General features: G+C 47.5%; 2 protein-coding genes across 2 annotated transcripts; one reads left to right on the top strand and one right to left on the bottom strand.

Moving 5' to 3' along the window:
- LOC119371742 (sorbitol dehydrogenase-like) lies at positions 1 to 15,204 on the bottom strand. Its single transcript, XM_037642200.2, is given in 11 exon segments — positions 1 to 201; positions 203 to 253; positions 255 to 297; positions 4,928 to 5,049; positions 7,228 to 7,403; positions 9,576 to 9,641; positions 11,606 to 11,724; positions 12,491 to 12,650; positions 13,499 to 13,663; positions 14,742 to 14,775; positions 14,883 to 15,204. Coding segments are annotated over 11 exon segments (1,062 nt in total). The 5' UTR covers positions 14,946 to 15,204; the 3' UTR covers positions 1 to 138.
- A 4,253-nt stretch (positions 15,205 to 19,457) lies between these two features.
- Positions 19,458 to 24,934, top strand: LOC119406350 (multidrug resistance-associated protein 1). The gene is made up of 2 exons (XM_037673090.1): positions 19,458 to 22,636; positions 23,672 to 24,934. Exons 1-2 carry the CDS (start codon positions 19,458 to 19,460, stop codon positions 24,813 to 24,815), a joined length of 4,323 nt encoding a protein of 1,440 aa, XP_037529018.1. The 3' UTR covers positions 24,816 to 24,934.
- Positions 24,935 to 25,222: the final 288 nt, after the last annotated feature.

The following is a 25,222-nucleotide window of genomic DNA, read 5'->3' as shown; positions in this document are numbered from 1 at the left end:
TACGTCTTGGTTACCTACCGTAAATGCACTCGGCTGGTAATCATAACTGCTGGAGAAAAACAAACATTAAGGCTTTCCTGCAAATACGAACATACGATCCTGGGTCGTAGAAGGACGCGCATCCAGGCGAGGACTTCATTACGAGCTGCAGTCTATAATGACTTTGATGGCCCCACCGGCACCGGTCTTGGCCGTCTGGAAAGGCTTCCACTGTGGATGCAAGCTTGAAACGATGAGTTACCAGAGGCTTGACAGTCCACCTTGCCCGAAGCGACCATGGCGAGTGCCGTGGGGTAACTGTGGAAGACAAGTGTGGGCAAGCGACATTGTGTGCATATCTGTAGATTGAATTGCTAAGCAGGTAATACAGTAGCCTATATACAGGGTATTTCAGCTAACTGGCGCATAGTATTCAAAAAAACATATACGTGCTACTTGTGTCGAATTCGAACAGCATTGTTCTGAGTCATATGAAGCACGTCAGGATATTTTTTACAATCCGCCAAGCTGGGTGATGAACAAAGACTGCTTAATTCACTTATTACTTAGTAACTCTAGCAAAAAATCTTCAACGAGAAAGTTGTAGAACTTCTGAAATCTCTGAACATTTCATCTATGCTAAGATAACTGCCAATCTGCCAAGCTGGTTAAATAACAAAAGGTTGCTTAGTTAACCTTTAAAATAGTAACTCTAATGAAAAATATTCAATAGAAAAGTTTTAATGCTTGTTCATCAACGTCGGATCATTTCATCTATGCTAAGCTAACTGCCCTGTTAAATTTTTTTCCTTCAGCTTATCTCTAGAGTGCGTGATATTAAAAATAAATCACAATTTCACCGGAAGAGCGAAGCAATGAACGCGATAAACAAATAGTAATATTATACGAAGAAAGACTAGCACCCACCCAACTCTTCTGGATGCGACCGCACCCTTAAAATCAAAGTTCACAGTTGCTGCTGTATCCAACCCCCCCCCCCTTTCCATTGTTTCTTCACGCTCCTTCAAGACGGGCGGGGCGTTTCCTCTCTGATTGAATAGCAATTGACGGCAGGCCTCACACGTGGGGTGAAGTGTTGCATGCGCCCTCCATGCAACAGAGATGGGTCGGCTCGTTTCATCTCTGCTTCAGCAGTGTTCGTCACGCCCACTCATGCTGTTTTACCCGCGGGTAAAACATACGATGCACAGGAAGATGTTATCAATTTGGACTTTATACAGAACATGACGGCGACGGCAAAAACCCGTCGGGAGTGTCCATATAATTGCTATCGCGCAAGTTAGCTGAAACACCCTGCATACAAATATTTCTGGCAGGTTGCAGGTATAGTGAATGGGATACATGCAATTGACTGACTATGGCTGAACTACAACACACTGCATCGGGGAGTTTCCAGGTCAGTGTTGACAAAATATGGCTCTGTTGCCAACCGCTGATCATAAAAAATTGGGCTGAAATGAAAAGTTTTCCAATGTGATGTAATGTAACAGAGGAATCCTTAAAGGTCACTTTGTCGAGCGCTGTGAAAATTACACGCGCCTTTCAAAGGCATCATGAAACACTATAGCCAGATAAGGCAGTAGAGGCCCTGCCCAGATACTGCCACGCAACCAGATTGCCTACGCAACTGAAGAAATACTCCCACCCGTGAGTCTGACAACGGAGTCATCGGCAGTCCAGCTCAAGATGTCAGTCTAAAGTGCGCATCCACTCGTGCAGGCTCATATTAAACGGCCTTAGAGGAGGAAATGCCGCTACCTTCTAAAGTTGCACCCAGCTCTAGGTGCCATACGTTTTCACTGAAGTTTAAAAAAAAGGGGGGGGGGGGGGGAGACGTGTGACGTAGTACCAAGAAACGCTTTAAAACAGTTTCGTACTGTGGTGCTACAAAAGGCAAGAAAAGTATTTTATTTGTAGAGTGCTAGTGAATTAACACGTCAAAGGACTACAGTCGAACCCACTTATAACGATCCCACGTATAACGATCTATCGGTTATAACGACCATATTTGGGTGCACTTACGATTTTCCAATGCTAAACATTGAAGCTGCGTCCACATATATAGCGAATATTTTTCAAAGCCTCCTACTTTTACAACGAACACTTCAGACACGGTCGCGGTAAAAATATGGCACATACGAAGCGAAAGAAAGTTAAAACAGGCCTTCTAAAGCGTGAGAGGGGCGCGCGCTCGCGCGTGCCCCGCTCCAGTTTACTCTCGACTAAGATATCCCTGATCGGCGAGCACCGCACGCAGATTTCGGACGCTGCGAGCGGGGTCGCTAACTTTCGAGCCTTTTCTTCAGTGGCAGAATGGCAGTGAGGGAAAAAAATCACAGCATATCCACGGAGTGAATGATGATGAGTGGGCGAAGCTGCGGAGGTTCATCGGTAAACCGTGGATCTTCCGTGAATTCTGCCCAGTACATCATCACCGACGTGAGATCGGGCGCGTTTATACTAAAGGTTCGATGAGTTATGACGACTTGCAGCTCACTTTAATTTTACATGTACGCTGTGACTTTTCATTGTTTAGAAAACCATTGCTTTAGAAAACATCTGGCGTCTTTCGTTAAGCAGCTGGCGTCTTTTCGTTTTGCTTTAGAAACATCTGGCGTTCTTTCGTTTTGCTTTTAGAAAACATCTGGCGTCTTTCGTTGGTTTATTTCATCAATCAACGGCGTTTTGAACAAAACTTTTATGGTTTAATCACGCACAGGGGAAATCTCACCAGGCACTACCTTGGAGGTAAACAATGGCTGCTAATGGGAATGAGAGACAGAAGAAGTCGGCTTTTAGCTAACACTTACACTTCTACTAACAATGCCTTGGAACGCAAGAAGGCATAAATGCAAGAAGTGATAACCGCGATAACTTTCATCGCATAAAGGTTCACTGCGTCCCTAAACTCGTCGACGTGCCGCGAAAGGTCGTCCGTCTTTTCGGTAACTGCAGAGACCGGTCGATCGGTGATAACGATTTCCGCGCGATTGCGGCGATGCCTTCGCGGAAAAGCATCAGAAAAGAGCGAAGGCGAGGTGGCGGTTGTCGGTGAACGTGCAGTTATGACTTACAGCCGAGAACCTTATATCACAGTCATCTGTAGATATCTGCTCGGCTGCGCGTGTGGCGCACGCCGTACGCTGTGCGGATTGACGGCGGTACGAGCGCGCCATGCTGCCGTTCGCAAGTTCGCCGCCGCCGCGTCGTGCGAGACCGCTTTAAAGTGCGCCTCGCTTTGTAGAAACGAAAGTATCTCGCTGTTGTTGAGCGGCGCGGGCACCGAGAAATTTCGATGTACTGACAGCGAGCGTATACTGCGTGTTTAACTAGGTGAGAACTCAAGTGCGCCGCGCATCATCGTGCAGGGCCGCGAGAGCATCGCGGAGACGTAGAGTGCGCGTTGCTTGCAGAATGCTTGTTTTCACCGCGTTGAACGAACAGGCTACTCGCCGCACCTGTGCACGGTCCGGAGTGAAGCAGGCACGAAGAACGTACAAACGCGCGCATACGGCATACAGCAAGCGGCCCAGCAGAGACTCCGCGAGCCGAGTAGGGGACGCGCTGCACGCAACTAGCCAGGGGCGATCGGCTCCACGTGGCAGTACCGCGCTTCGGTGAAACGGTGTCAGTTCTCAGCAAAGGCGGGTAATTCACTCGTGAGCACGTAGCGGGCGTCGCTTCACGACGCGAAAAGGCTTAGCTTGTCACCGGAGGGGTTGGGTGCACTTTAATAAAAGTGCACAGAAAAAAAAAACGGCTTGGCCGCTAAGCGCGCGTTTTTAAAAGCGAGTCCATATACAACGAACTACTGATATAGCGACCACTTTTCGCGACACTTTCGAGTTCGTTATAAGCGGGTTCGACTTATAATCATCTTCAAGGGTTTTAGAAACTTAGGAAAATAGAACCCCTGAATTCCAACAGCGAAATGCTTTAATGCATTGTATGAACGACTTTTGTTTTAAGGACATGCTTTTGTTGTGTTGATCTGAACACTGATGGAAAATGTATCTCAAAAGAGATACTTGCGAGCTGCGATAGTTTATAGGCCATGTCCTTCATAAGCAAGGCAGGTTAAATTGCAGCAGTCAGTATAGTGAAAAAGAGGAAACAACTAAAATATTTTTCACTGAAGCTTGCCAACAATAACATTCCGCACGCTTCTCATGCACAGATGTTGGGTGTTCATCTCCAGTGAGAAATAACCGAGCTAAATGCAGTCAGTACATCTGGTCATTGATGAGTGTAATGAGAACAAATTAAGACAAACAAGAACCTCACTACTGCAAGCTCATTCATATATATATATATATATATATATATATATATATATATATATATGTAAACACCAAATGTTCCTTGAGGACACGAAGCCAAAGCTTGCATTTCTTCAAATTTGAGCTGAATCTGAACAGGCCATACATCAGTGTGGTACCATTGACTCCAGACTGCTTTCTTGTCATTTGAGACATTTTGTCGTGGAAAAAGTCCCTCAAACATCAAAGACTTTGTCGGATGACATAGGCAGCGTTGCAAAGTTCATAATGACGGCAGACAAGAACGACATGATGGCATGATGTTACAACTAGCCCTAACACAAGCTCTTCGGAATGTAATCTCTGTAGTTGATTTTTATGGAATGCACTGTGATCTCTCTTCGCTGACAAGCAATTAGGTTCCAGTAGACGCCGTCACAATTGCTGTTACGTGTGTTCAGGCAACACCAGGGTTGCTGTTGGTTCTTACTATGTCAATGCAGACCTGCATCTCTTCAGGCTTGCAACCCAGTGCCGGCTTACAAAAGCGCCATAATTGCTGCTCCAGGACTGCTATCTACAAGTGCTTTTAAGTTAACTTGACAGAATGTGGGTTTCATTACAAATGCAAGATTCGGAAACTGCAGAGCTACGAATGACACGCTCACCAGTTTGCGTAACGGAAGATTCCGCGGATGTCAATCTCACGGCAGGCAGCGTCCACCAAGGGAACCTTCACTTCGTTGGGTCCCATGCCAACGAGAACCAGAGTGCCTCCAGATTTCGTGGCCTGTGGAAAGTGCATGTGACTGCATGTGGGCTATTTATAAAGTTTAATGCATGGTCTCCCCGCTCCCCCCAAGACGTGCAGTGTGTACGACAGGCACACACAGAAAGGACGGACAGGATACGTACCGACTTATGTATTGCAGCAGTCGAATAAACAACGAATAATGACACAGTAAAAAGGTTAAGAAAGAAAAGGTGCTTTTACAAACCAGTGTCAAATGGAAACACACAACTTCACTTAGACTCGTAATCACTTTAGTAACGATAGTGTTTTTTTTAAGTTGATGGAAAAGGAATTGATAAGGGAGAATAAAATTTACAATATTTCTCTAATAATTGTTGGGGTTTAACATCATAAAACCGCAATACGATTATGAGGGTTGCCGCAGTGAAGGGCTCTGGAAATTTCGACCACCTAGGGTTCTTTAATGTGCCCCTAAATCTAAGTACAAGAACCTCAAGCATTTGCGCTTACATCGAAAATGTGGCCACGGCGGCCGGGATTCGATCCCGCGACGAGCACCATAACCACTAGACCACCTCGGCGGGTGACAATATTTCTCATACAGCCGACATACACACACACACACACCAAATCAATGCTTAAGGTCCCCTTAGGAAATCGGTTTGGCACTTAGACGTTGAAACCGATGGCTCACAAATGCATGTGCCTTTCCTGTGTGAGACCATGAAGAAAGCTTCCCGTACCTTTACGGCTAGTTATCGGTGCTTCGTTATGTCTTGTTTAGTGGGCAACATAACACTGGGTATTTGTTAAGGGGGTTAACTGGGTTTGTTGAGCACAGGTCTATAATAGGTAAAGCTACATGGAAGTAGGAATGTGTAGAGTGTCCAGAGGCTCACTGGACCAGACACAACTCGATACTTTGCTCGATGTTCGCGGAATAAGAAGTGGCTCGTAGAGACCTGAGAAAGCCGAGGATTCAGAATGAGCATGTGGCCAGTGCGAAACACTGCGCAAGATGGTCGTGGCATCTGTCAATCCTTGCAACGATCGAGTTCTCACTTTTCCTTGGAGGCTTTCAGCATGGTCTCAAACTATCACGGCACACGCATTTGTGATCCACTGGTTTGCTGTCAGAGGGGTGGACGACATTTAATTTTTTTACGGCAAAGCCGCATATGGCTAGGTTCTGGTGCATCGCGTCCACGGACAAGAGATGTGTTGAACAACAATTTTTGGCAAACCAATTAATTGACTGCATTTTTGCGTAGAAAAAATAGACATGGTTTAAAAGTAGACATAAAGGTGCACGATTTCGCTGACATGGCAGAATGACGTGAACAACTTTGCCCCAACGACAAGACCACTTGCATAACAAACGAATGTCATGCCATTTTTGTACTTTCAAAACAACAGGATTTGTTATGTACAGTACTCATGGATTCAAACAAGAGATCGAATTTTTTAGTATAATGACTGCTATGCACAATTGCTCGAGATAACCACGTCATGTCGCGACGAATCTAGTCTCTAATGATGGTGTTGGCTCTTATCTACGCGTTTGAGTCGAAATTACACCAATATGACCCGAACTGAAGGCGGTGGAAATGAAAGTATGTGCGTCATTTAGCCCTAAATTGTCCTGTTTTAATCTGTGAGTACTGTACTACAGGATTTCATTTTAAACCACCATTTGCTGCCACTGCTGAGATGATGTGCGTCATGTGCAAGAGGAACACCGGGATCTTGGAGTGTATGTCTCTTTATTTGTTCATTATAGGCAATACACTCAAACCTCATTATAGCAGTCATATCTGCCATGAAAATAACTTCGCTATATCCGAAAATTCGTTATAAACGTTTATTTGTAACATTGTAGCTATGACAAGACTATTCTTCATTTACTTCGTTATAACCGATAATTCGTTATATCCATGTTCATTATATCAAGGTTTTAGTGTAATGATAACACATAAATTCACTGCAGCAGTATTCACTATACCAGAACTACCACGGTCACAGCTTCGCTGTCTTCCATCTTCACAGTAGTGGAAGGGCTCTGAATTTTTTTGTAAACTTTCTTTGAATCGATCTGCCACCTTTAAGAAGCATTCACGGATGTACAACAAACATAATGATAGAGATTAGGTCTGAAGAAATCTGGCTCATTCAAAATTTTGTAGTTTGACAACCTGTTGTTCTGCAACCACTTACCACCATGCCAAGCTGCGTGGGTGATTCGGCACCCGTGCATTCGATGGTGACATCGGGCAAGTCACCAAGCGTGCAAAGAATTTCCTGCTTAGTGTCCTGCACCGTCTTTGAGGCAACGCTGATGACAATGTCGGCACCAAGCTCCTTTGCCATCTGAAGTCTGCTGCTTATGATGTCTGCCAAGGAAACGTACAAACAGCAACTAAACATGACAACTGCTAGTACCATATTTACTCGAATGTAACGCAAGTTTTTTTTTCCTGATTTTTGCTACCCAAGTCGACTCTCGTGTTACAATCAAATATCGAAATACTATTTTTTTCTTCCTGGACGAAATTAAAAGTCACCCCTCGCGTTACAATCGTGGTCGCGTTACGATCTAGTAAATACGGTATCATGTAATACTTCAGTATGGAGCAAGTAATCTATGTAAACTTCTTTTAAAAAACCTCTTTCAACAAGTAATAAAAGGCTAGGGTACCCCCCACCCTGGCTACAGGCCTGAACCAAAGGTACAGTGCTCGGTGATTCAAATGCAACACTCAAAGCATCTGACTGCTGGCAGTGATGGCGACAGTGACAGCATTTGTGACTCATAGGGACAGCATGCGGTAAACAGTTGTTTAGTATGTGGTCACCATGTGTCACGAATGCTCTCAACGCCAGCAGCCCAAGTATCGCAACTCAATCACCAAGTGATGGTGAGAAGAAGGGAAAGGAGGAGGGCAAGGCCATCAGCTTCACTGTTTCCATAGTCTCTACACCAGTAGTGAGTAGCTGCTCTAATGTATTTCTCATTCATTACTCAATGTAAATAAGGATGACGTCAAGTAATTGCTGAAAACAGCAAACTATTTCTCAGTGCAAATGCAGCCACTTCAAGAAGTTGCGCTAATCTCCACAGCGTTAGCATGTTATGTATAAAACAGAGTACTATGGCCAATCACCACAATAGCGTCGAGCAAATATGTGTACCTATAAGGTTGAGAGCTGGGCTAGTTGGTGACTGATCATTATACCGTACGGTGAAGTAGCGCACTTTGGAAGGGGACAAAAGAGTGTCGTGTCCTTCTTGTCTCTTTTGTCCCCGTCCAAAGTGCACTATTTCACTGTACGGTATATGTACCTAACGTGATTACCATGAATACCACATGTCGTGGTGTTCATTTTACACGCAGCGAAATATTACCTAGATCACAGATGGTGAACTGCGAGCACTCACGGTCTATAAAAACATAAGAATAATTGTTGAGGTCTAACGTCCTAAAACTGCAATATGACTATGAGAGACGCTGTAGTGGAGGGCTCTGGAAATTTCGACCACCTGGGGTTCTTTAACGTGCACGTAAATCTAAGCACACGAGCCTCGAGCATATCGCCTCCATCGAAATGAGGCCACCGTGGCCAGGATTCAATCCCACAACCTTTGGGTCAGCAGTCGAGAACCTTAACCACTAGACCACCACGGCGGAGTACTCATGGTCTATGTTAACACAAGAAAACAACCTGAAAAGCCGGATTTGTTGTCAATTATTAGAGTCCAGTTTTATATGCAAAAGGTTATTTGAATAGGCTAAAGAATGAGTGAGCAAAATGAACAATTCAATAAGCCAGTCAACTTTCTTTTGTACAAAAACTAAAATTTGGAGACAGAGATCAGAGTACAAAAGATGGAAAATGCAGGCAAATTGATGCAAAAAAAAGAGACAAGGATATTAAAGGAATCGGTGGCACAACTGTGAAGTTTGGTTCGAATGAATTAATGAATTTTTTTTCGACATGTACAACGGTCCCCGTGGCTAAAAGCTGTGCAGCAGCTTTGCAATGACACAGGGCTGTATCTATTTCACTTGATACCAGTGTTTCAAATAATTTAAATCAGATTTCAGGGTCAAGAAAGATTACTCTAGGCAGTCCCGCAGTGAAAGCGAGAAAAACCTGTTTGCTGTTTGATTTGATGCTGCTGCTCGCAACATACTACTTACAACTTCATGTATATAATTAACCCCCAACTCTGGAACTGTAGTACTTGTAATAAGTAAGTAAATAAATAAATAAATAAAAGTAATGCCCTCCGATTCAAATTTGAAGAAATTCCACCCGCAATTGGCAGCGAAATCAAAGTGAATTACAGACTGAGTGTTAACAATTCATTCTGCAAGCAAACAGATTTGTAGATTCCATCACAACACAAACTGCTGTCCTGAGGGACAAGACATTTTTGTTTTTTAGTGAAAAATTACACCTCGGTTGCTCACAGAATGGGCAAAATATGTTTTGTAGGAGAGTAAATATCATTTGAGAATAGGTACAAATTACAATGGTTGGGAGTTTCGGTCGACACGCACCAGTCATGACGACGCGGCTGGCTCCCATGGCTTTTGCTGTAAGCAGGTTTACGAGCCCAATGGGACCTAAATTATCAAAGTAAAAAAAGAAGCGAGCGAGACAAGATTAAAAATAGCAACACCACATGCTGTCTTTTGGTGAAGCAGGGAATACACAGAGTAATACAGCGAGTCAGCTACTATATGGTCGAACCTCAACTTAACGAACAATTGGTTATGTTGAAGTAATCGTATAGCAATATTTCGCACCAATATGGGTGCTAATATAAAATGTGAGACTAAAGGCAATAAACGCTTAATGAAGGTCTCGCACCTTTTACAGCAGGCAGCAGCAGGGGACATCTCACATTTTACGCTCGTGTTAATGACTAACGTGTTCTGAGCAGAAACCATTACTGGAATACGTTTCGAAACAACTGATATGACTTTGCATCATAGAACCCTAATCAAGTTTGCAGGACTTTCAGAAATGAATAAAATAGTAGAAATGAGAATGAAAGAGGACCATTCCCGAGGTTGTAACATCAACTCTACAAGTCCGGTGACAATTGCGACGTGTTTGTCTCTGTGAGGACAGATCGCTGACTCACGATATTGGCAAGCTGTAATTGTATGGCGACTAATAACACTGTAACTGTCTAGGTGTGCATTTGAAATGTTCTTAAAGGGACACTAAAGAAGAAACCAATTTTTCTCACATTAGTGAATTACTCTTTCACAAGACCAAAATCACTACGCTTACCACACGAAGACACTTGGTAGGCGAGAAAATGCGCAAAAAGCAAATGTGGGTGACGACGCTACCTTCAAGTTCCTGCACCAATTGCAATGACATCATGGATTTTGATGGCGTTTACAAGGACCTACGTTGTCTCTAATCGGTAAAAATGAAGTACATTGTCCTCGGGTAGGGGGGCAGAGACTTAATATACCAAGTTTCAGGAAATTTCCTTGGGCCAATGACGTCAGAATATAAAAAAAATACGCTTCCAAATCCGTGACATCACGTGCGGATATCTTGGCACAAAATTCAAAAATGAGGCTTCAACCTTGATTTTATCCTGTGTTATTAAAGCTACCATGGCGAAATTAACAACGTTTGAGTTTTCAGAGTAAACTTTATCAATCTAAACCGATTCACTGTTTCACTTTGTTGTCCCTTTAAGGGAAGTGTTCAAGTTATTCAGTTTATGATGGCAAGACAATAGAAATTGTCTTGCCATCATTACAGTGTAAGAAACATATACGTGTACTCATTATGATGCCATGCTTGAACACTGGAACAAGCACAGGCAATGGGGCACTTCATTATAAGCAAGTGTATGCTTATAATGAATATCTGATATAACAAAGCTATTGTTCAGTCAAATGCGACATCATTATTAGAGGTTCTACACTACAGTGCACAGTAATCACGCACGTGACGCTCCCCCCCCCCTTTCAGTAGGTAGTCCTGCAGAAGTTACGCAAGTGATGCAACCACACAACTTGCAGTCTGCACGTTTTACAGTGCACTCGTTCTTGATCTGCGATGCTTTCTGCAGTACAACAGCTTCGTATGTTATACAACTACAACTTGTGGATGGAAGGTAGGGACAAATAAAATATTACTTGAACACTGTCGCACTCTTTGTGCAAAAGTGTTCTTTAATGCAAAAGTGTGCAAAAGCTTCTTTGCACCGGTGTGAGTGCCGCGTGCCCTTAGGTCACGGAAACAGTTCACTCATTTGGCGGATAATAGATTGATATTCGTGGCTTCTGTCACACAATAACTAGTTCATATTTTTGGGAGACGGAAATACAACACGCCATTGCATCGTTTCATGAAGGATGCCTACTTCGCACGTGATACTTTTCTTTTTGGTCCCAAATGCAAGCAGCGAGGAAATCTATATGACTGCTTGCACTGAGGCTAGGAGGGTAACTGTGGTGCCCAAATAAATTGAATTTTTACTCCAGACCACATTTACGACATCACTGAGGCAATCAAATGGTTCATACATGTAAAACGTAATGAGGGGGAGACAAACCTGCACCACATATCAACACCGTCTGGCCGATTTGGAGCCGCGCCCTGCGGCAGGCGTGAACTGCCACCGACAGCGGCTCCAAAAGTGCGGCTTCTTCAAAAGACACGTGGTCGGGCAACCTGCAGAAAAATGAAAGCTCGGATCTCCCTCACATTCAATTACGCCATGGTGCATAAAATTGCTGGCAGGTTGGGGCAGTCACACCTAAGGAGTGATCCCTCCTTAATTTTGGTTGGGCAACAAACTCAGCCTCAAAGGGACACTAAAGTGAAGCAATTAATCGCCTTAGATTGATAAACTGTACTCTGAGAACTCTAAAAACGTTAATTTCACCATCATACGTTTATTAATAGGGGAGAAAATCAAGTTGAAGGTTTCATTTTTAAATTTCACACCGAAATCTCCGCACGCAATGTGACACATTTAAAAGTGTATTTTTTCACATTTTGGCGATGTGGATTCAATGAAATCTCCGGAAACTTGGTATGTCAAGTCTATGGCCCCTTCAGAGGACAATGTACTTTATATTTACCGATTAGGAACAACGCATGACCTAGTAGATGCCGTCAAAATCTATGACATCACGCCATTTGGTGCTGGAATTTGAAGGTGGTGTTGTTACCTGCATTTTCTTTTCATGTGTTGTCTTGCTTACCAAGCGTCTTCTCACTGTAAGAGTGAAGTTTTCTGTATTGTGAAATTGTTTTTTACTAATGCGCAAAAAAATTGTTTTCCTCTTTAGTGTCCCTTTAAAACAAAAAATGTGGACATCTTGCCATGCATAACCACAGCTAGTAGTTGTGCGAAATCGGTGGACACGCTGAGCTTGTCTAACGAGAGGCAAAGGGTTAACGAATGACAACAGTTCAAATGGTAGGCACTGACTTGTAGCAGAAGTCACCAGCATGCGTGTAGAAGCGAGTGAGCGTCCCGTGATGTGGCGGCGTGGCACAGAAGACAACGTCGGGACACAGGTTGTATCGGCCTTCCTTGCAGAAGTTGCAGTAGCGGCACGGCACACCAGGTTCAATCGCCACGCGGTCACCTGACCGCGTCAGGGGCAATCATCAACACGACATGTGCGGCTGACCACACAAGTCTTGAAAAGTCATTGAATAGGGGATGTCATTGAAGCCAATGGTTCAAAAACAAGAAATAGGGGCAGTTCCACACTAGTTGTGCAAAGACTGAGGTAGCAGCGGAGCTGGTTGCGTTCCCCTACCCCTCACCCTTACCTCCCTATCTCTTTCTCGGTCTTTCTATCTTTCTTTATCTTCCATTTCTTTCTCTCTATCTCTGTATTTCTTGCTTCCTCTTTCTATCTCTTCTCTCGCTCTCTATATCTTTCTCTTCTCCGTTTGCTTCAAGAGGCCGCATTAAACCTAATTTGAGCGATCAAAGACTTGGAGTTAATGCACGGCCTCCGAAATTCATGTGGCCAAGAGCGAATCTCAGGAGGTTGTGCTCGCTGTGTTGAAGTGCATTCCGTCCCTCTCATGTGTCGAGAGTTGTGGAAGCTCTGTTATGTCAAAATGATGCTGCGGAAGAAGAGCCAGAAACAGGGGGCGCAAACTCGTAAAGCTCCGGCCAATCAATGGTGGCCAAAATAGACAGTTCAAGAATAGCTTTCTTGGTTAGGTAACGCGGTTGACCCTCCTTCAGCATAGGTTCGAACCCTGCACCAATGCCACTCCGAAGTGACTGCCCCTGAGGGCATTGGTCCTGGGTTCGAACCCCGAATCAGGACGAATTTCTGACCAACTAATAAGCTATTCTTTCTGGAAATTCATATGGATTTCCTTGTAGCTTTGTGTTACAAACTGGCGGTTGTCAGTTTTACCTTTCATGAGCACGACTACAGCAACTTCATTAAGGACAGGCAAAGTCGCTCACCGGGCTTTAGGTGCTTCACGTTCTTGCCAGCTTTCACCACAGTGCCACTGGATTCGTGGCCAAGGACCATCGGCTCACGCACAATGAAGTTGCCGATGGCTCCATGCGTCCAGTAGTGCACATCCGAGCCGCAGATGCCGACCGAATGCATCTGTATTTGGACATCTGGAGCAGGAGATGCCACAGTTACATTTGCAACTCTGATAATATATCACTAATGTCAATTCGTACAAGACTCAGAGGTGGCCTTCATAACGGTTAAGACAACCTTAATGAAAACCAACAGATAACGAAGCCAAGGAAAGAATAGGGGTGTATTGTAGCCATAACGTATCATGGCTACAAGCAACACTGACTAACACCGCTAACACTCCCAGGTTCGCTTGCAATGCCCGATAAAGTGGTCGAGAGGATGACCGCCACCATAGCTCAATTAGTACAGCATCAGGCGCGTTATCCGAAGGTTGCAGGTTCGGTCCCTGCCGGCGGCAAGTTGCCTTTTCGTCCACTTTACTTCCTTTACATCTATGTCATAATTACTACAATACAGTTAAAACAGTAAAACTAACGTTCCCTATACCTTCCTTAGCTTGATTATCTGTTGATTTTAATTAAGGTTGTATCAACAAAGAAACAAGCCCTTAAAATTGCGTTCTTCCGTTCAGTCATAAAGGTTAGTTCCAGATGTGCAAGGAAGAATTTAGTTTTGTAGCACTTTGAGGGCCTTTACAAAACACCTTAAAGGAGCACAGAAGCACCGAAAGTAAAAGGCCCTTTAAAAGTGTTGCTTCGTATTTGCATACAGAAATTTGCAGAAAAGGCAACTGCGTCAGGTGAGCTTATTTGAAGCAACACAAGACTGCCTACAGTACCGAATAACGATGTGCACTACAGGACACAAATGTTTTGCTGAAGCTACAAGGTTTGTAAATGACCTTATGGTTAATGATGGTTAATGAGAGGCATCTGTAATGAGAGAATTAGGGAGGTGACCGTGTGCTCATGTTCCCTCAAAATCATTGAGAACGGTGTGAGGGGCTAGTTGGTGCCTTCTTTAACGTGAACCTAAATCTGAGCACACGGGTCTCGAGCATTTTCGCCTCCATCGAAAATGCGGTACCCACGGCCGGGATTCGATCCCGCGACCTTCGGGTCGAGCACCATAACCACTAGACCACCGTGGCGGCTAAAACAGTGCATTAGCTCCGCAGGGCGCACACGTAGAACAAGCGTTTATAAGTACCGTTATCACCAGGCTCAGGTATGGGTCGCTGTTCCTGAAATCGAACAAAGTCACAATATGAGCGCGAAAATCCATGACTACGAGAATGACACGCCATGTATAAATTATCAGTGGGAGAGGGCGCGTAGTTTTAACACGTACCAAACGAATGTCGTCCTTCTTGTAAAGCACAGCGGACAGATTGTCAGGCTTGTCACTAGCCATTGTAAACGCAATAACGCGTTCTTGAAGAGTGCAACTGAGACAACTCTTAAGGTGCGCTCCGTAAAAAGTTCACCTGCCCGCCCCTGTTTACGTCGTGTGAAAAGGGCTGTCGCTTGAGCCGCCTGAACTGCGATTGCCGTCAAGTGCTTAACATGCCAGAGTGCAACGCCAAGGCCGCTTTTGCAGCCGGCACCAAGTCGCACGGCTCGCGTCGTCGATGAAAACACGAGGAAAACATACCGCTGCGGCGATAAGAAGTCCACGTTGTCTACATGGTCAAACCACGGGCTGTTTGGTTTTGGTTTCGTTTTCCTCGGTTGCGCAGAGAGGGTGTCATCGCGCGTGTCGTTTGGGAATAGTGCCACTAGATGGCGCGAGCGTGTCCTCGTTGAACATGTGCATGTACCGTGGTGGTTAGATGTGTGTGTAGCCACTTATGTGTACGCGCTATCGTTTTTACTTTTTTTCTTTCTTTTTTAAGTCCTTAGGCCAGGGCATCGGTTGATGCCCGCCCGTTACAAAGGGTGAGGCCATAAATCCAAATCCAATCCAAATCCATCGATGAATAAATTAGCGTAATTGGAAGCGTCTACAAGCGCTGCCTGCGCACGCGACCGAGTTACGGTGAACCGCACCTGAGTTAAAGAAGTCGAGCGAAGCTTTGAGCGGTCGCTTGCCTACAAACGTTACACTTTACACATCGATCCAATGCATTCAATCGACACCGTTATGCTTGTCACGCATTGATTATTTTTTTATTCGCCGATAACATGGCGACAGTATGTCAGAACGGCAGCAGGATAAATGCAAAAAAGAAATGCAGTTGCGCTCAACGTGAAAGTTGTAGGAAGTGCGAAGCAGTGATTCCGACTGCGAAACTGAAACCGAAACAAAGAAGGGTGCAACTGCCGCACTCCTCAGAGACATGAAGGAACGGTCGTTGTGCCAACCATCGATCTACTTTGCTTAGTGTGTGTGCGTGCTGCACCGGTCATTATAGCACGCATAGCCTACGCAGGTTAACGAATGCAGTACTAACACCGCTTTAATCGTTTTAGGAAAGAGTGACGTCATTCCGGTCATCTACTACTTGCGCTCATCGGCGCTCCGTTTCGGTTTCCCAGGTGAACTTGCTTGAATTGCAGCACTTCGCTTTAATTACCAGAGGCCGTTTTTGCAAATCTCGAAGTGGCAATGGAATCTTGGCCGGAAGGACTTCAGTTCTCTCATTTGACGCGACCACGTATCTCCCATAATTAAAAAGTTAATTATTTTAATTTCTGTAGTTAATGCTGTATAATGATTACCCTACCTTTGAAGATTTTCGGACACATTTCTTGAAACACCCTCTACATATAGCTGATTATGCCACTCTTTGAGCCAAGTTTTATAAATTAGACTAAATGAACTAGCATACAAATTGTATTGCGTGCTTACAAGTCACGTTGCTGCACTAGCTGGCATCTAAACGGTAGCTCATTCATTGCCTGACATAACGCCGGCACTCACTAGCAGTATAGGCGTCACATTTATCGAAACGAAGTGTAAGCAGCGTTCATTCGCGTATTCCTGCGGGGACGAGCAACGTTCGTCATACATGTTCGTCATATACTCATAGCCTCCTATGCCAATTTAGGTATGTATACCTCAATTCCTGGTCGCCCAGGTAATATATATACCTGGGTGACCAGGAGAGCACCCAGACGTAGGCGGCTAGATAGATAGATAGATAGATAGATAGATAGATAGATAGATAGATAGATAGATAGATAGATAGATAGATAGATAGATAGATAGATAGATAGATAGATAGATAGATAGATAGATAGATAGATAGATAGATAGATAGATAGATAGATAGATAGATAGATAGATAGATAGATAGATAGATAGATAGATAGATAGATAGATAGATAGATAGATATTGTGAGTGTGCCTCAACAGCCACTGGCTTAAACGAGAGCACACTAAGTTTCCGCAGCGCGCTAGTGTGTCTACTGCGTAATTTTAGCACACTAAAAAATTAGCGCAACTTGCTATAAGTTGCGCAAGGCTGGGTCACAGCAGAGCTGGTGGGCACGTAGCTGTGGTCTGGCTAGGTTTTTACCCTCTCACCTGTCTCTTTCCCACCCCTTGCTATATTATACTATACATGGCTATGCTCGCTCTCTCTCTTTTTTAATCTTTTTTAGTCTGTGTCTTTCTATCTCTTTCCCTGTATGTCTATTCGTTTCTCTGTCTTCCTGTCTTTTTCACTCTTTCTTCCCTTTCTTTCTATCTATTTCTTTCTTTCTCTCTCTCTCTGTACTCGTTCTCTCCTCCTCCTTTCCCACCCCTCATCCTATCTGTCCTCCTCACCATCACTTCTCTTTCCCGCCCCCTTACTATACTATACAAGGCTACGCTATGCTCTGCTAGCGTGCCTGGATAGCCGAGTGGTAACGACGCTCGCCTTCGCATCGTGGGGACGCGGGTTCGAGTCCCGACTCGGCAAGAAATTTTTTTGCCAAGAATTTATCTCTCTTTCCCTTTCTGTAGTCGTTCCCTCGCCCATCAGAGCTATAGCGCATTCCACGCGGGACTAATCGGCGCACGTGTTCTTGAGCGAAGCAGAAGAGGAAGGGGATGAAGAAGAGGACGAAGACAGCGCGTGCCGGTTCATAATGATGATAATTTTCCATCTACGACACACGGCAAACCTCGGGCATAACAGCTCTGCTGTAATGAAGAGCGGCACCTCGTGGCAAGAAGGGCACCTGATCCAAACGCTACTCTTATCGTATGCCAGCTATGAGCAAACTGCGGCAGTCTGTTGTATGACGGCCCGCTGAAGACTGTGTACGGGCTTCTGTATGAACAGAAGGCGCTTGAGAAAGTGGCAACTTGGCGCTCCGCTTGTGAACTCTCCTTGACAAGCGCGACTGGAAGATTTGGCTGAGCTTTTCACAGCGGCGTTCACAGAGCGCGAGCAGGCTACAGTGCGTAATTCTTATTCAGGTTATAAGCACACATTTTAGACTTTTACAGACTCCGGGGAACTGCGTCAGTTCATACAGACAGTAAACAGTGCGCACATTTTAGACGACTCTTTGGCGAACTGCGTTAGTTAACGTACGCAGTAAATGTGTAAGGAGCAGCGTGCCAATACAGACATCCTGAATTCCTGATCTGTTGTCAACCATCGGTCAATAGTAGCTTTCTATGGAAACTGCGAGATGTCGTTCTAACCTGGCCCACCAAGGTATTGGGAACGACTGTCCCGTCTCCTCTTTTATTCTTTTGTTCGCCCATTCCTATTCCCTATGGCGCTGAGCTGTGCTTATGTAAGCTGCGGTAAAGTTACTGCATATGCTCCCAAGGGCATTTCATTAAAGAATCTTATCTCTCTCTCTCTCTCTCTCTCCCAAGGGGAGTAATACAGTAACTCTAGGCTGCCGTAGAGTTACTGTATATGCACCCTACGGGAGCGTATATGTTCTCCAAGGGGAACATATACAGTAAGCTTGTAGAAAATACTAACGTCGTTTTTCTCTTCCTGACCACTCCCCTCGCGCTCCGCTCGTGAACTGCAGGCGTTCATGCGAATACAAAATTTGCTCACAGGCACTGACGATGATCATGCTGTGGGGAATTGTAATTACATTAAGATATGTTTCTTTTGGGCTCTAGTGGGGAAAAAAAGGAAAGGTGCCAAGGTGCTCAGAAACAGGGCTAGGGAGCAAGACGGTCACACCTCCTCTAGTTGCAACTACGTCCATGGCTAAAAGAAAGCTGTATTTATAAACCGATGCCTTACACCGTCTGGGTGTAAAAGAATCACTGTGTATTTTTTATGCCACCTGACAACAGCATCGCTTGTCCAGACATTGTACAGGCGCAAGATATCACGAATGCTGCAATAACCCCATCTCTGTATTTTTACACTAAGTGAACTTGCGTAAGCAGGAGGCAAATAACGCGATGAAAGTGCTTCAGAAAGACAAGTTTACGGCTAAATGACGTACAAGTCTAAACACAGAATGTTACTAGCGTCTTAGCTCGGCAACAATCTAGCATTGATGTGGTTGTGGACGAGAAAGAAGAACCAAAACAAGGATCCGCCGAGGGCCGCTACCGAGGGCTCGGTCCTGCGTGGACCGGCGTATGGTGTCCACTACGGGGACAGCGCACGTCGGTAGCGCGAGGTCTGCGGGATCCAGGACAGCGCATACTGCGTAGACGCCGGCCGCAGGATTCCCTGCCTCTCGGATCGCTCCGCAAGGCACTGGCCGCAGGACAAGCGCGCAAGTCCTTCGAGCCATGACCCGTGTATGACGGCGATGAAAACTAAACGCCACCCGTCGACGACGTGTTCCGAGCCTCCCGCGCTCAAGAAGACGGTATGAACCTCGACGCGGCGTCTTCGCGAGGGAACGGCTGACGCGTGTCCCGGCCACCTCGCCGCTAGTAGCAACGACGTGAACGCGTCTTCTTCAGTCGCCGTAAACGACCCTTCCGCGAAGCGCGAGCAGCATGTCCTTTGGCGGCTTCTGCAGCACCCCGCTGTGGCAGCCGAACGTCACGTGGTACACCGACTACCCTCGACTGACGCCATGTTTCGAGAACACCGTGCTCACGTGGATACCGTTTTCCGTGCTGGTGGTGTTTCTTCCGTTCAAGATGGTCTCCTCGATCGGGCCCAAGGTGCCTCCTTATCCGATGACCCTGCTCTCTTACGCCAAGTACGCCTTCATGTTGTACCTCTGCCTCCTCCGCGTCCTCTGTCTCAACGACTATGGCGGCCCCGACGTGGCCCGGAGCGAGTACATGGCGTGCGTGATGAGACTTGCCGGCTGCGTCATCTCGATGCTCTACCAGTACGCCGAACAGAGACGCGGCCGACAGACGTCCAACGTGCTGTTTCTGTACTGGACACTGAACGCGTGCTGCAGCACCGCCACTTACTACAGGGTGATGCGCAACACGTTCAGCTCGCGTAGCGAGGCGCTGCCCTCGGCGTTTACTTACACGCTGCAAATGATCGCCTACCCAGTCATGTGGGGCCTAGTGGTCCTCTATTCGTTCACGGAACACTACGGGAAGGAGAAGCCCGGGATATGCCCCATGGACTTGGCGTCGCCCATATCGTACCTCAGCTTCGAGTGGTACACGTCTCTCATTCTGTCCGGTTACCGGAAGACGCTCAGGGTGGACGACCTCTTCCCAGTTTCCGAGGAGGTCAAGACGGTGAACAACTACAAAAGGTGGCTGCGGGTCAACAAAAACCCCACCAGCGGCAGGCACCTCAAGTGGTCCCTTTTCCGTACTGTGTGGGGCAATGTGATGACGACTCTAGTCGCGCAGATTATGTTCGCCTTCTTCAGGACTACGCCGCCCGTCCTCCTGACATTCATCATCAGCTTCGTGATCGACAAGAAAGAGTACTATTGGAAAGGGTACTTCTACACTGCGATCATCTTCCTGTCGGGAAAGGCTGGAATGACACTTTTGAGGCATTGCGACTTTCACTACGTCGTCATGGGCCTACAGCTCAAGGGCATATTGGTCCACGCGGTGTACACAAAAACACTGCGGATAGCGAGTGCCTGTTTGACGAAATACACTGCGGGGGAGATCATCAACCTGATGACCGTGGACGCAGACAAGGTATACCAGACATCCCTCTTCGTGACATCTGGCATGGGTGCGCTTTTCATGACGCTCATGTCGGCAGTGTGGCTGTGGTTCTTCATAGGCCCGTCGTCGCTCACTATCATAGTAGTCACGGTTTTGATATTTCCAATAACAGGAATACTCACCCGTATGGCGGACAAGCTGCAGCAGAGGCTCATGACATTGAAGGACAACCGGCTCATGTTCACCAACGAAGCGCTGAGCAACATTCGCATCCTCAAGTTCTACACTTGGGAAACTCCCTTCATGAAACGCATTCTCGACATACGCAACCAGGAGGTGTTGACGATCAAGTTCTACGCCATCCTGGCGGCCACCATGCGGTTCTTCTGGTTTACGCTCCCGTTTGTCCAGTCTCTAGCCATCTTCGCCGTCTACATGATATCGGAGGGCATCACCACGCTAGACGTGCAGACCGGATTCGTATGCATGACGCTGTGCAGCATGCTTAGAATGAATCTCGCCACGTGTCCCGACGTCATTTCCAATTTCGTCCAGTCATCGGTATCTCTGGACCGGATCGCCCAATTCCTGGAAGCCGAAGAAAAAAACACGGACGTTATCGGCAGCGATCCAGGGGAGGGTAACGCCATCCGCTTTTCGAACGCTTCCTTCACGTGGTCCACCGAATCGGACGACCCGCCGTTCCTGCAGGACATAGACGTGGTCATACCCAAGGGTCAGCTCGTAGGCGTGTTCGGCCTCGTGGGATGCGGCAAGTCTTCCTTTCTGAACGCCATGCTGGGGGAGATGGATCTCGTAGAAGGCAGCATCGACATTGATGGCGAAATAGCGTACGTTCCGCAGCGCGCGTGGATTCTTCACGGAACAATACGCAAGAACATCACGTTCATGAACGATTACGAGAAGTACTTTTACAAGAGGGTCACGGACAAGTGCTGCCTGAGAAGCGACTTCGAGATGCTCATGGACGGCGACAAAACCGAGATCGGCGAGAAAGGAGTTAACCTAAGTGGAGGTCAGCGCCAACGGGTGAGCCTTGCGAGGGCCGTCTACTTGGACAAGGACATCTACCTTCTGGATGACCCTCTCAGTGCCGTGGATGCAGAGGTTTGCGCGAAAATCTTCAACAAGGTCATTGGCCCTCGGGGGCTTCTGCAGAACAAGACGCGCATCTTCGTGACGAACAACCTCGCGCTCCTGCAAGCGGTCGACGTCGTCCTGTTTCTCCACGAGGGCAGGGTCGCGGACTTCGGAACCTACCGCGAACTGATTTCTAGAGGAGGCGACTTTGCCCGTGTCATTCGCGAGTTCTCGAGACAGCGCGGCGACGACGACGGCAGCAAGCCCGACACCGCCGCGATGATGAGCAAGATGACGTCCAGCGTAGCCGACAGCGGGGACACCAACACCACCGTGTCGGCCATCACCAGGGCGAACGCGCTTGTCTGCGCTGAGGGCGTCGAGGTGGGCTCCATCAAGAAAGAGGTGTACATCAACTACCTTAAGCACGTGGGTTGCCTCATCATCTTCCTCACCTTCACCGGCTACACGTGCTGTCGAGCGTTCGACATAGGGTGCGGCCTCTGGATCGGCAGTTGGAGCCAGGACTCGTACCTACCCAAGGCAGAGCAGACAGTGGCCAGAAGGACCCATCGGATGATCGTCTACGCGGTGCTGGGAACCCTAATGGGCCTGTTCGCGTTCCTCGGCACGTCCATGCTCAGTTACGGCACCATCAAGGCTTCGAGGTCACTGCACGAGAAAATGATGGCGTGCATGTTCGACGCGCCCATGTCCTTCTTTGACACGACTCCCGTGGGACGCATCCTAAACAGGGCGGGCAAGGACATCGACCAGCTGGACGTGCAGCTGCCGCTCATGTCGAACGTATTCTTCGAGCTCTTCTTCCAGCTCATGGCCATGGGCGTCCTCATATCGGTCGTCCTGCCGGAGTTCCTGATCGCCGCGGTGCCTTTGGCTTGCCTCTACGTCTACATGCAAAAGTTCTACCTGCGCACACTGAGGCAGCTAAAGCGTCTGGAAGGCGTCACCAGGTGCGTCAACGTTGTCGTTTCGTTTCCTATCTGCGTTCGCCGCGGCGGAGTTGCCGAGCAGAATTTTGCAACACTTATAAGTCGCTGAATGGAAACAAATTAAAAGGAATAATTTTGCTGATATTTATAAACAAACGTCCCGCTTTGCTACTGTCCATGAGGGCAGCGTAACCCGCCACGGTGGTCTAGTGGTTATGGTGCTCGACTGCTGACCCGAAGGTCGCGGGATCGAATCTAGGCCGCGGCGGCCGCATTTCCGGTGGAGGCAAGAATGCTTGAGGCCCGTGTACTTATATTTAGGTGCCCGTTAAAGAACCCCAGGTGGTCGAAATTTCCGGAGCCGTCCGCTACGGCGTCCCTCATAATCATATATGGTTTTGGCACGCAAAACCCCGACAATCATTATTAACATTATGGCAGTGTATGTCGTAAAACGAGGTGCAATAGTGCGTATTAATGTTTATACTAATGTTTATAATAGTGCGTATTAATGTTTATAGTGGCTAACTGCTTTGTTGTACCACTGGCCTTGTGCTTGCTCCAATGTATTATAACCCAGCAGCGTCGTGACTATTCGTTTTTAGATGCGAAGCATCTTATGGCGGAGTTCAATCCGGTGGTGGTGGTGGTGTGCGGCGTGACCACCCTTACTACGCATGCGCAAACCCCCTCCCCACACCTCATCTCCCCCTTTCCCATCTCCACTTCCCCTTTCCGCTCTCCGCTCCCCTTCTCCCCTCTCCGCTTCCCCTATCCCCTCACTCGGACTCAGACTCACCAATATTTTCCTCAACCGGACTCACCAAATTATTTATTCACCCGGACTCACTCAGACTCAGGGCCAGATCTGAATCGGAGTCAGTCTGAGTGAGTCGACTCATGAGTCGAGTGTCATTTTGTGCTCTGTATCCCATAGCAGAAATAATATTTCGGGGAGGCGGGGGGAGCACGCGCCCGGTGTGCCACCCCTGACTACGCCACTGCGGCGGATATGTTACAGCCTACCCTTACAGATTTCCTCCATTCGAATCCCAGGTCTCCCGTGGTGAACACGTTCGGCGAAACCCTGGACGGTCTGAGTAGCATACGGAGTTACAACGCCGAGCAGATCTTCATCAACCGTTTCCTGAACGAGGTGGACGTCACGCAGAACTGCTCCTTCTCGCTGCTCATCTCCAAGCTGTGGATGATCAGCCGGCTGGACCTGATCGGCTGCGCGCTCGTCATAGTCACCGCCGTCCTCATCATCCACTGGCGCGAGACCATCAGCCCCGGCACGGCGGGCCTTCTCATGTCCTACATCATCACGTCCACGTTCGCCTTCAACAACCTGGTCCACTACGCCGCCGAGTCGGAGGCGGCTATCGTGTCCTCGGAGCGAGTCGAAGAGTACTCCAAGATCGAGGGCGAGGCGGCGCGCTACGTCGAGCCGGGTCCACCTGAGAACTGGCCCCAAAGGGGAGCCATCTCATTCATCAACTACAGCGCGCGCTACAGGGAAGGGCTGAGGCTGTGCTTGCGCGACGTGAACGTGGAGTTCGACGCCGCCGAGAAGGTCGCCATCGTGGGCCGGACGGGTGCCGGCAAGTCGACGCTCACGCTGGCCATGTTCCGCATGATCGAGGCGGCCAAGGGCTGCATCGTCATTGACGACATCGACATCTCCAAGATCGGCTTGTTCGACCTGCGCTCGAAAATCACCATCATCCCCCAGGACGCGGTGCTATTCAGCGGAACGCTGAGGATGAACTTGGACCCGGACGACGTGCACGAGGACAGCGAGCTGTGGGAGGTCCTGGACACGACCAACCTGAGAGAACGGTTCCCGGAGGGCCTCGAGACGGCCATCACCGAAGGCGGCGCCAACATCAGCGTCGGGCAGCGCCAGCTGGTGTGCCTGTGTCGTGCCGTGCTGAAGCACTCGAGGATCCTGATCCTGGACGAGGCCACGGCCGCTGTGGACGTCGAGACGGACGCGCTCATTCAGAGGGTTATCCGAGAAATGTTCAAGGAGAGCACGGTGATAACGATCGCGCACAGGCTTAACACCATCTTGGACGCGGACAGGGTAGTGGTCATGGCGGACGGTGAGGTGATCGAGATGGGACCTCCCAACGATCTGCTCGCGGACTCGTCCACGGAGTTTTACAGTATGGCCAGAGATGCCGGCCTAGTGTGAAATGTGTATTTTACGTTGTGTTTCAACAACGCGCGCGCATGGCTCGTTTGATGTGCTTCATTCGGAAGAGGCACGCCTGCCTCTTTTACGAAATGGCGGATAATGATGAGAATGCAGATAGCGCCGGCAGGAAAACAATCAATGTCGCACCGACAGCTTGGCAAGTCTTCTATGCGCCGGCGTAACTAACATTGAATCGATCAAACACAATACGGGAAACGTTAACCGAAAGCTACTTATACAATGTTTGTCGGTGAATGTTATATTCAAAACACCGACAACGCTAGCGGCGCGTTTGATGCACATAGTAGTACCAGACAGGCCCGTAGCCATGGGGGGGGGGGGGGGGGTTAGGCTAGGGGCCCGCCCCCCGCCCCGGAAATTTTTGGTGAAGTAGGTGTTTGTAC

Source organism: Rhipicephalus sanguineus, chromosome 10 (assembly GCF_013339695.2).
Source record: "Rhipicephalus sanguineus isolate Rsan-2018 chromosome 10, BIME_Rsan_1.4, whole genome shotgun sequence".
Classification (NCBI taxonomy): domain Eukaryota; kingdom Metazoa; phylum Arthropoda; class Arachnida; order Ixodida; family Ixodidae; genus Rhipicephalus; species Rhipicephalus sanguineus.
The sequence above is the reverse complement of the archived record's forward strand: the minus strand, read 5'-3'. Positions and strand labels throughout refer to the sequence as shown.

What these genes read in the sequence shown, in the direction of transcription:
- LOC119406350 (XM_037673090.1), top strand. Translation starts at nt 19,458, where the DNA reads ATGTCCTTTGGCGGCTTCTGCAGCACCCCGCTGTGGCAGCCGAACGTC. An exon ending in CGTCTGGAAGGCGTCACCAG is followed by an intron (nt 22,637 to 23,671) that starts GTGCGTCAACGT and finishes TTCGAATCCCAG; the next exon opens with GTCTCCCGTGGTGAACACGT.